This window comes from Haliotis asinina, chromosome 5 (genome assembly GCF_037392515.1).
Source record: "Haliotis asinina isolate JCU_RB_2024 chromosome 5, JCU_Hal_asi_v2, whole genome shotgun sequence".
Classification (NCBI taxonomy): domain Eukaryota; kingdom Metazoa; phylum Mollusca; class Gastropoda; order Lepetellida; family Haliotidae; genus Haliotis; species Haliotis asinina.
The window spans coordinates 28519189-28531921 of record NC_090284.1 but is presented as its reverse complement, the minus strand read 5'-3'; the positions used below and the strand labels follow the sequence as shown (position 1 = coordinate 28531921).

Here is a 12733-nt window from a genome sequence, read left to right as displayed (position 1 = left end):
GTCAGTATATGGACATACAGGGCAGGCACATGGTCAATACATGGATATAAAGGACAGGTACCACAGTCAGTATATGGACACACAGGGTATGCACATGGTCAGTACACGGATATAATGGACAGGTACCACAGTCAGTATACGGACACACAGGACATGCACATGGTCAGTACATGGATATAAAGGACAGGTACCACAGTCAGTATACGGACACACAAACTAGTACTACAGTCAATATATGGGAATACAGGACAGGCACATGGTCATAAAGGACAAGTACTGCAGTCAGTATATGGACATACAGGGCAGGCACATGGTCAGTACATGGACATACAGGACAAGTACTGCAGTCAGTATATGGGTGAGTGAGTGAGTGAGTTTAGTTTTACGCCGCTTTTAGCAATAATCCAGCAATATCACGGCGGGGGACACCAGAAAATGGGCTTCACACATTGTACCCATGTGAGTCAGCATATGGACATACAGGACAAGTACTGCAGTCAGTATATGGACATACAGGAAAAGTACTGCAGTCAGTACATGGACATACAGGACAAGTACTGCAGTCAGTATATGGACATACAGAACAAGTACTACAGTCAGTATATGGACATACAGGGCAGGCACATAGTCAGTACATGGACATACAGGACAACTACTGCAGTCAGAATATGGACATACAGGAAAAGTACTGCAGTCAGTACATGGACATACAGGACAAGTACTGCAGTCAGTATATGGACATACAGAACAAGTACTACAGTCAGTATATGGACATACAGGGCAGGCACATAGTCAGTACATGGACATACAGGACAACTACTGCAGTCAGAATATGGACATACAGGACAAGTACTAGAGTCAGTATATGGACATACAGGGCAGGCACATGGTCAGTACATGGACATACAGGACAGATCAGTAGATGTGATATGGAAGCATGCCTGACCTGTCTGAAGGAAGGAAGAACTGAAGTGGGGGTGTTCCTTAGGCTGCTGACACGGTGAGCTCCCCACAGAGCCATGCCAATAAAGAACACAGCTCCTCGTAGCAAAAGGCAGTCCGCCAGGTGCTTGCTGAAACACATCAGACACTGCTTACCATTACACACGGCCACTGCATTAGTCAGAATGTGTTGGATCCTAATTAAATAACACCATACTCCTGGAAGACCAATATATTTAAGATAAACATGTTTCCAGATTTTTCATGAAGATAAACCCCATATTTCAGCATCTCTGAGACACATGGCATATAACTGAAAAGAATAAAAGTGAAAAGTTGACATTTAACTTTCTGAAAGTTGTAAGAATGGAAAACTAACCTGTCCTGTAGCATACAACACATGGTGTAGACTGCACTGTGCCCCAGATGAGTCCCCAGCAGTTTCCGCATCAGCTGAAATACATGTGCAACTCTCCATTCCACTCCTGCCATTTTTCCTGTAAATTCAGCATTCTGACATCGACTCTAGAGCTGTTTTAGCACAACTCTCACTACTTCAGGACTAAGTGGATAATGTAGTCCCGATCTGCCCCTATCTGGTCCCAACAAGAATGTGTATCTGACCTAGCCACACCCATCCACTACAGCACTGTGCCAGATCTAGCCACACATATCTGCTACAGCACTGTGCCAGATCTAGCTACACCCATCCACTACAGCACTGTGCCAGATCTAGCCACACCCATCCGTTACAGCACTGTGCCAGATCTAGCCACACCCATCCACTACAGCACTGTGCCAGATCTAGCCACACCCATCCACTACAGCACTGTCCAAGATCTAGCCACACCTATCCACTACAGCACTGTGCCAGATCTAGCCACACCCATCCGCTACAGCACTGTGCCAGATCTAGCTACACTTATCCATTACAGCACTGTGCCAGATCTAGCTACACTTATCCGCTACAGCACTGTCCCAGATCTAGCCACACCCATCCGCTACAGCACTGTGCCAGATCTAGCCACACCCATCCACTACAGCACTGTGCCAGATCTAGCTACACCCATCCGCTACAGCCCTGTGCCAGATCTAACCACACCCATCCCTTACAAGCACTGTGCTGCATAATCTAGCCCCAACGCGGACTGTGTAATTCATCCAAGCCTGTCTGCTCTCTCCTGCTATCCCTATGTGATGTACTTGGATGCAGCCAAGGCTGATCTGTATTTACCTCCCAGCTGTCATCACAGAACTTGGGTTTGTTGACCATGTGGCACAAGGCAGCTACAAAGTGGTAGAGAGCTGAGGTGGGTAGATAGCTGTAGCTGACCACCGAGTCAAGAACAGCCACACACAACTGGAAATATATATGGAAAATATATGTTACGTGTTATCTATGAGCAAACAGAAGTCTAGAAGTCATTATTTATCCATTTACTATACACATACAAAACAAGAGTCATCAGAAGATGACTTATCCCCCTGGTTCCCACAAGAACATACCATCTGACAGTTACTTGATGTGTTTTTAGACTAAGTTTGGATTGTTTCCATGGAAGTCATGAAAAATATAAATGCCATATATCTGTAAACAGCAAAAGGCACCACTTCAAGATCTGTCTCATGTATCTGCCAAGATCTGTTGAAAGATATCAAATGTTTTTTGAGTTGTGGTCTGGAAATAAAGCCCATCCCTCCTGAATTGTTTCCAAGGAAACCAGGAAAAATAAAAATGCCAAAACTTTGTAAATAGCAAAAGGTACCACTTTGTGGTCTGCCTCAAACATCTGCCAAGTTTTGCTGAAAGATATTAAGTAGTTTTTGAGTTGTGCTCCGGAAACAAAGCCAATCCATCCTTCCATTTTGAGACAAGGTCCAAATCGTTTCCATGGAAAATGGAAAACAGATAAATCACCACAATCTGTAAATAGCAAAAGGCACCACTTTAGGGTCTGCCACATATATCTGCCAAGTTCTGATGACAGATAGTAGGAAGTTTTTGAGTTGCGCTCCGGCAAGCAAAACTTACCTCTCACTTTTGAGACTAAGTCCGAAACCGAGAAAATAAGAAATCATAAAAACCTGTAAATAGCAAAAGCACCACTACAGGTTCTGACTGATGTATTTCATTAAATTCTGCAGAAAAATATTGAACTGTTTTTGAGTTATGCTCCCGAAACATAGCCCACCCCATCATTAGACTAACACCAAATGTTCCATGAAAAAACAAACACAATAAGAATGCCAAAAATCTGTAAATAGCAAAAGGCACAATGATCGGTTGAGATTATTATATCTATCAATTTTGGTCTGAAAATATTGAATGGTTTTTGAGTTATGCTTTGGAAAGAAAAATGATTATGGAAGGACGGACAGACAGACAAGGCGTTGACTATAACCCCACTGCATTACATGCCAGGGGGATAAAAATGATAAATCACCAAAATCTGTAAATAGCAAAAGGCACCACTTTAAGGTCTGTCTCACATATCTACCAAGTTACGTTCTGATTGATATATCTACCACGTTTTGCCGAAAAAACGGGTTATACACCCGTTTTTCAGTTGTGCTATGGAAATGAAGGTCACCCCACCATCTTAGTTCAAAACATTTCTTAGAAATGAAGAAAAATAAATATGGCAAACGTCTGGAAATAGCAAAAGGCACCATGTTGCTTGTAAACACATATAAGATGATCCACGACCTGACAAATGACCCCAATTTGCATACTTGGGAACGCCCCACAGAACGATCCACTTGAAACAAGAGGGAGACAGGTTGTTTGATAAATATCGAGAAGCTCATTTTTCCTGTGTGTTTCACGCATGAATTGTTATAGCACACTCGATTTGGGAACAGGTACAATCCCAACGAATTGAATCAACACAATATACTGAGCAAATATGTTTAGGACCACCGATCCATTTCACGAAGCAAATGACATTTTCCTGGGTTTTATTAAACAAAATTGTTGAATATCTAAAATGCTTGTCAATGCCCTACTCATCTATTTGTCTTCGTCTGAACTAAAGGTTAGCGTGGAACATCTTATGCCTGAAATTGTAGTCTTATCATACGAAGGAATATGCGGTGTTGATTTCATGTCACGGTTAGCATGTATTGTGCGTGCATAATCGTCAAGCTACCTGTAGCAGCCAAGTATACTTGCCCAATTCGTTGTACCACCTCTCTTGTCACAAATGCGTTTAGTGTTTAGTGTGCAGGATAATCTAATATGTGTCTAGCAGTAGGCACTTTTTGATATATGTATAACGATTTTGGCTGAAAAATATTGAATAGTTTTGGAGTTATGAGTCTGAAACCAAATGATTACGGACGGACAGACAAACGAAGCATCGACTATATCCCCCCGCATTACATGCTGGGGGATAACAAAAAAAAGTTGGAGGGACATTTTAGAGTGAGTGAGTGAGTGAGTTTAGTTTTACGCCGCACTCAGCAATATTACAGCTATATGGTGGCGGTCTGTAAATAATCGAGTCGGGACCAGACAATCCAGTGATCAACAACATGAGCATCGATCTGCGCAATTGGGAACCGATGACATGCGTCAACCAAGTCAGCGAGCCTGACCACCCGATCCTGTTAGTCGCCTCTTACGACAAGCATAGTCGCCGTTTATGGCAAGCATGGGTTGCTGAAGGCCTATTCTACCCCGGGACCTTCACGGGTCACATCTTAGAGCTAACAAAACCTAAATCCGGTCAAGATGCAATTCAAACCAACAGGATAAAAAAAAAAAGACAAGATTTAACACCGAATTGGGTAATGATGGTACATGGGCAGGTTTACTCATTTTTTTTTTTTCAGTTACAATTTGATTCAGTTTTGCAAATGTTATTCTACAGACAACAACACTGGTAAAGTCTCAGACTAATACATGGGTCATAAGGACCTTTCCAACGATTCTAATCAACGATTGGACAGTGCAGTACTTTCCACATGCCAAACGTGTGAAACATCACAGACAAATCTTCGGTCAAACACGACAGTACCTTTAGATTATGTTCTTCATCAAGACGAGTGCTGTTGGGAATCATGCAGGTCTGTCTGGAAACAAGATTTACAAAGGTGAAGATGTTGTCCATCTATACTGTGAACATGTGATAATGATATAACTGATATGTGTACTGATATGAAAATCTTGTTAACATTATGCTAAATCAAATATACTCAGTCAATATGAAAATGCACCACTCACGAAATCTGGAATAGCTCCACGGATTGATATGTGAAGTATATACTTATGACGCATATGAGATAATGAATGATTTAAGAAGACATGTAAACATAATTAATTTTGCTCGCAGACGGTTCCATATGGTGTTGGGGTGAATGAATCCACGTCGTCCTTCGACTTGAGCAGCTATTCTTGTCGCTGGTAGTGTTCGGTCTCGGACATGATCCCGTACGATCGGACGGTCCTGACGTGCCGTCACACATTGTCGACCCAGTCAAGGACGGTCTCGAGTGCTCCCCATTTGCAGAAACCTTTGATGGAGTCTTGCATTCGTTGTGTGTGCGCAGTGTAGTCATCTGGCAATTTCCCTGGTGCTGGCGCCATTTTGAAGCATGCCTATGACACGTTCCCATTCAGGGGCTGTAAGTCGCTCCATCGTGTCGGCATTTCACAAGTGTCAGTGAAGAAGTGAAATTTTATTCAAATTCACATGCTCTTAAAGGCAATGTGTGCACAAATTCAGAGTGAAATTCATTTTTCCCGTGGTGTGCATGCAAAATGTTGCATTTTTGCGACAAATTGCCTAGCGTTACAGTTAACTTGAAATTTTCGCATTTCTTGCACCTGGCATGTCGGGTGACGTCACTGTAGTGTTGTTGTTCATTATATTGAAGTTCATTTGAACTCAAATATTGACTTTTTTCAAGTGGTGCATTTTCATGTGTACTCAGTATATTTGATACTTTTTGTGCCTTTTACAAAGCATTTTGTTTTTTCTGTCAACACAAAAAGTGACTTGAAACACGTCACCCACACAATCATGAATCTTTGTTCATGTCAGTTACATGACTAAAAGTGTTGACCTAAGAATGACGGCTGATCCAGCTTGAGCTAATGACTCTTAGACCCTAGGGACAACAAGTATACATGTAGACCTGTCTACCCCACTTTCCTTCAAAATGTATTCATGGTCGATAAAAAGTGTATTTTGAGGTGTAAAAGTTATAATCTCATTACTGATATAAATTGACTCCTCCAAGCATGTCTCCCTATTATGCAATATTAATGTCTGCACAGCAATATGTATAATACACATACTTGGCTGCTTTAGTTGACCTGCTTATTCCAGAAATGGAAGTGTATTTCTCAGTTAACTTTTGATTGAAGGACAATTTTAGGATCTTCGAATCTGGGGGTTTGTCAATGGCTTGGTCAGCCATGCTGTTGACATTTGTAAGCAATCAGAATATATTGGATTGGTAGGACTCGAGTATGCGTGTTGATGGCATTGATAAAAAATATTGGAAGAAGGGACAAGGACATTATCAATGATGGTTAATACTAAAAGTTGAACTACAGTGTGAAATGAAACTATTTTTTGACAAATATAACTCGACTGGCATACAATCTGCTGTGTCAACGTATAATCATATTTGTTGATAAAAAATCATACAAAATATGCCAAATTACTTCAAAATACACCAGGTCTGTACATGACAAATGTGGCAATCTTTTTCACCAGCATCTGCATGGCGGACTTGGAGGACTGATGATGGAAGGTGTAGGATCCACAGAAGGGAAAAATAAATGTCTAACAAGGTGAAGGGGAAACTCTGAAGGTGAAGGATCCACAGAAGGTGATGTTGGAAAAATAAATGTCTAACAAGGTGAAGGGAAACTCTGAAGGTGAAGGATCCACAGAAGGTGATGTTGGAAAAATAAATGTCTAACAAGGTGAAGGGAAACTCTGAAGGTGAAGGATCCACAGAAGGTGATGTTGGAAAAATAAATGTCTAACAAGGTGAAGGGAAACTCTGAAGGTGAAGGATCCACAGAAGGTGATGTTGGAAAAATAAATGTCTAACAAGGTGAAGGGAAACTCTGAAGGTGAAGGATCCACAGAAGGTGATGTTGGAAATAAAAAAGTCTTCTGAACTGATATGACCTAAACCTAGCTCATGGTTAGTTGTCTTATGGTTAGTTTGTTGAAATCTTCAATTAGTAAAGTAGTCGTAAAGATGACAGATTGTTGAATTGTAGTAAGTACTTCAAACCATGTTGGCAGAAGAGAAGCTAATCTAACAAGAAGACAAGGTAATCAACATTGTCACGATTGTAAAATACTCTTCACAAACGTGTCTGCTAGTTATGATGATGTCAAATGTTTTGGTGTGTAAATGGCAAAGTGGGAGGAGATTATTGAAAATATTCTGCTCCTGAAAGGATCACTACCACCAATCAAAGATGAACTTGTTGCCATGGAATCACAAAAAATTATTTTATTCAGAATTCCAAAACTACATAAAGGGACCGGATCTATCTATGTGTCAAGTTTGGTGAAGAAATAGTGAATGATTTTGAAGTTGTGATTTAAAAAAGAGCACACCCACCAAATTCAGTCAAAGTTGAACTTGTTACCATGGAAATGCAAAAAGTAATATTTTATTCTGAATTTCAAAACTACCAAAGGCACCAGTACATCACAAGATCTATGTGCCAAGTTTGGTGAAGAAATAGTGAACTGTTTTGAAGTTCTGCTTCAGAAATGACAAATGTGACAGAGTACATTATAATACCCCCTGAAAAATGTGCCGTGGGGGATGAAAAGTTATTTTATTCAGAATCCAAAACAACCAAAAGGCACCAGTACACCATCAGACTAATCTATGTGCCAATTTGGAGAAGAAATAATGAACGGTTTTACACTTCAGCTTCGGAAAAGAACACTACCATCAATTTCATAAAAGTCAAAACGTATCGTCATGAAAACACACAAAAATATTTCATACAGAGATCCAAAACTACCCAAAGGCACCAGTACACCACAACATCTATCTATGTGCCAAGTTTGGTGTAGAAATAGTGAATGGTTTTGAAGTTCTGCTCTGGACAAGGCGATTGTGCATGTATGCAAACAGCAAAGCAAAACCCTGACATCCAACAACTTGAACTTGTCCTTGTGAGCTCCTTCAATGTACGAGTCATTAAAGACAAAGAGAAACCCTTGAGAGCAGTTCCTGGGAAGAAATCTGCAAATTGTTCACAACTTACCGCAATGTTTTGCACCACAAAAGACATCTTGCAGCCATCTGGATGATCTACATTGATTTGGTGGAAATCATACTTGGGATAATACATGTACGTGCAAATAGAGAAGGTAGTTGGTACCTCCACCTCGCTTGCATTCATGACATGATACCTTTTTGCTTTGAATAAGATATACAGTACAAGATACCTTCCTGTTTATTATGCACAGATAACTCGGCTGTAAGAAACATCTCCAGCATTGCACAACCATTTCCATAACAGAGGATCTTCAGTTCAGCTTAGATATACGAATTCATTTGGACTAACTGCTGCTGACCAAACCACACAGGCAACAGTCAGCAAAGATAAAAAACTGCCGATGAACTCCAGGCTTCAGCATGAAACCAGGAACTGTGTCTTGGTACTACCTAACAGCGGAGCACAGAGCTACAGCCCCACAGCAACTTCATCATCAAGTGACCTTTAAATCAAACAACCTGTGCCATGCTGACATGGAGAAAACATGTGGGATAAGTGTAATATCAAATACTTGCTGACATTCTCTCCAATATTTGGACCAATCCATTTGTTGGAAATCATACAGAACAAATTTGTATATCATCAGGGACTGCAGCTAAGTATCATTGGGTCTATGGACTGCACTACAGAAAGGACTAGACACAGACAACAAATTCCAGGATATACTGGAGAAGGGGGTAGGCTTTTAAGCAACAGACCAACTCAACATGAAAGCATTCAGTGACATGAACAAGAAATCACCAAAGGTCCTGAGAACCACATTGTGTGGAAAAAGGGCAAACAATTGTTTGTGAACTCAGAGATGGTAACAAGGACGGTACAGTCCGAGTGATTACATGTGAAACTGACCTGGATAAGTATAAACTCTCGTAACATTCAGATTCCCAGATAAGCTGTTTATACTGATACAATCATGAGTATACCAGTAAGTCAGTAAATATCGTCCACACAACGGGAGATGTTTAAGTCCAATGATTTTGTCATTATGTGTTTATACTGCTCTTGTATATATATTCACTTCTTTTGCCTTCTTGCTCCTTGTTACTGGTCTATCCATAGTGCCTCCAATGTTATATCCTGTCCACATAACACTTTTGCTATACCTTAACTCCTACCTGAAGTCAGATCTGCATTTTCAGTTAAAATATAGAAGACATGAGTCATGTAAAGAAAAGTGTAATTATTCTGTTTATGTCCAGTCTTCCTATCATGTGTGCCACATGGATACATTTACTACAGATTGTTCTCAAAATCTGCCATATGGGTAACGATCTAATACAAAACCGTGTGGCGTTAGGAAGTTTCAGTTGTATTGTTTCATGTAACTCTTGTAATCACTTAAGCAACCTGCTCCTGTCAATGTACCATGCAACATCATTTTCTTGGATTAGAAAATGGATTATTTGTAACGAATTTGGAAAGTTGTTCAGCTTGTTCGAAACTGAGTGCTGTGTACGTGCTGTGTGTATCTGTTTCTTTGCTTTCTACAATGTCACTTACATAATGCCCACATAGTTGTGGTCCTCCTATTGTTGCTACTGCTTGCAGGGGACGTGGAGACAAATCCAGGCCCACTGGACCATGACACTGAACAAGCACTTGACGTATTCCACTTAAATACACAAAGTATCCGCCAGAAGTTAAATTATTTGTGTGAAGTTCTCTCAGACTATCACATTGTCTGTTTCACTGAAACACACCTGGATGAGACTTTCTCTTATGGGATAACTCTCACGAACCAGTCAGAAAAGATAGAAATACTTTTAGGGGAGGTCATGATATATGTAAGTAAACAACTAGCCTTTAAAAGGATGATAGATTTGGAAAATATTCATGATGAAACGATTTGGATCAAGCTATTTCTTCCACAAAAACCTTGAATTTTATGTGTTGTACACATACCTGAGTATAACTATACATTTTGGCAACGTTTAGACCAAAGTGTAGAAACAGCCTTAGATGCAACCAGTAAGAAAATGATTGTTGGGGATATAAATGAAACTTTGCTGTCAAGTAAACAATTAAATAGTGTGGACTTAATGGAATGAAACAATATATATAATGTTATTAAAGAACCTGCTAGAGTGACTAGAACAACTGCTATGCTAATAGACCCTGTGATCGTGAGTGAGGACATATCTGTTACAGACAGTGGCGTTTTGAATTTGATAAGAAAGTCAGTGATCATAGAGGAACTTATATTTCGTTAGACATCAATGTCACCACCAAAATGCATTTTACAAGACAAGTATGGTGTTACAAAACTGGTAAATACGATAAGCTTAACAATCTTATCGAAAATACTGATAGAGTCTGATATTTTCAACAACTGTAAATGTGTTGATGATGCATGTAAAGTCTTTCACGATATTTTCTCCGGATATGTTACATCATGTGTGCACTTTAAAACTGTAACGTTCCATCCCGATGATAAGCCCTGATTTGATTCTGAGTTGAGATGGGAATGCAGAAAACGGGATAGAATGAGAAAGAAGGCAAAAAGAACAGGCAGTGAAAGAGACATTCAGTTGTATAAGAAACAGAAATAAGGTCAACAACATGAAATACCACTCAAAGAGAACTTTTTTTTCCCCATCTTGATGGTTTTATCACTGAACTGCACTTTAAAAATAAACCCTCTCACTGGAAAATGCTGCGATATGTTGTAAAACATTCAGGCACAGCAACTTGCATTCCTGCTCTCAAACAGCATCCCACTGAATGATGACCCGTCACTATTCTCAGATATTGACAAAGCTGAATTTTTAAATGACTACTTTGCCTCGATTTCCTGTGTATATGACAAGAATATATCTCCTCCTCAGTTTGACAGATGTACAAAATCCACTTTAGAATTTATTACAGTGACTAAACAGGAAATGACAGATATAATTAATTGTTTGCCTCTGAGTAAAGCATGGGTCCTGACAGAATAAGTCGTAAGCTTTCAAAAGAAACTGCTCATTCAATAAGTGTGCCATTATGCTTGCTTTTTGAATTGTCATTACGAAAAGGTGTTTATCCATCAGAATGGAAATTAGCACATGTAATTCAAGAAATGTGACAAGACTAAAGCATCAAACTATATACTGATATCTCGTATAAGTTGTGTCAGTAAACTGTTTGAGAGAGTAGTATTCAAGCACATATCTAAATATTTCAACGAGAACAAGTTACTGTACAAATACCAAGCTGGTTTTCAAGCTGGAAGTTCAACTGTCCATCAGTTAATTGAAATATATCATCAAATATGCCAAGCTCTAGATGATAAAGACCAGTACTGTACGGTCTTTTGTGATGTTTCGAAGGCTTTTGATCGTGTTTGGCACAGAGAGCTTATACATAAATTGGAATGGTCTATCAAAAGGTCTTTGGTAACGAAGCCCTGTCTAAACAAAGGTTACTCCAAGCTGGCGTCCCACAGGGATCAGAGTTGGGTCCGTTTTTATTCATTGTTTATGTGAATGATATTGCTGATGAGTTAAATTGCATTATGCGACCATTAGCAGATGACACATCATTAGGCAAGGTGTCTGGAAATCTTAACATGACAGAAACCTCATTAAACGTAAATCTTAGACAGTTAAACGACTGGGCAAACAAGTGGTTGATAGCATACAATCCAGATAAGACAGAATCTGTGCTGGGATGGCTGTGGAAAAGAACTAAGTTTAAAATTGGAAAGACTGCACTTGGAGGCTGCGAGAATTATTAATGGACTTCCTAGATATTCTTCTTTGAATTCACTTTATTACGAAACAGGCTTGGAAGCACTATCAGCGCGCAGAAAAATATGAAAATTGTCCTAGTTCTATAATATTCAAAACAACAAAAGTAATGTCTACCTAAAAGAAATAATTCTTCAATGCATGAGCTTCAGGAGTCAATATAACCTAAGAAATTCAAACAATATCTGCTTGCCAAGAACAAGAATAACTAAATTCTCACGAGTCGTTCTTCCCATCGACTATAAGATTGTGGAACAATTTACCTACAGATGTTAGGAACTGTACTTACATAATAACATCATATAACTCAGCCCCATCGTACTTTTCCTACAGCATTTGATAATTTAACATTTTACATACTCAGTTATCCCATGAAGCTAGTAGATTAAGCTACGATCTGTACAGAGTAGGGCTAATCCCTGATCCATCCTGCGCATGTGGAAACCAGTGCGAAAATGTTCATCACTGTTTCTTAGAATGTTCTTTATACAGTCAACATAGAAGAGTCATGCTAAAAGCTAATCAAGATGTATGTGGTAGTAACTTTGTAATTCCATTATCTGTTATTTTAAATGGCACTGCAGATCTGACAAATCACAAAAATGAAATTATATTAAAAAGTGTCCATCAATACATATGCAAATCTAAACGATTCCAGTAGTTTAGTATCCTTCAGTCTTTCCCTGTTTCTAATAATTTCTTGTGAAGTAATAAGTGATTGTACATATCTTTGGGGAGGGGTTTTAGAAGTTGAAAGAACTTACATTTGTACATTGTGACTAAAATATGTTTA

General features: G+C 39.4%; 1 protein-coding gene across 2 annotated transcripts in view; it reads right to left on the bottom strand.

Annotated features, from left to right (window-relative positions):
- LOC137283495 (tuberin-like) overlaps window positions 1–12733 on the bottom strand; it is a 141600-nt gene that overhangs the window by 104114 nt on the left and 24753 nt on the right. For both annotated transcript variants that reach the window (XM_067815024.1, XM_067815025.1), the window contains exons 7-10: window positions 4962–5016; window positions 2177–2302; window positions 1322–1395; window positions 947–1073 (exon numbers count right to left, since the gene is read on the bottom strand). In XM_067815024.1, coding sequence (XP_067671125.1) covers window positions 947–1073; window positions 1322–1395; window positions 2177–2302; window positions 4962–5016 — 382 coding nt within the window. The remainder of the gene's footprint in view (window positions 1–946; window positions 1074–1321; window positions 1396–2176; window positions 2303–4961; window positions 5017–12733) is intronic.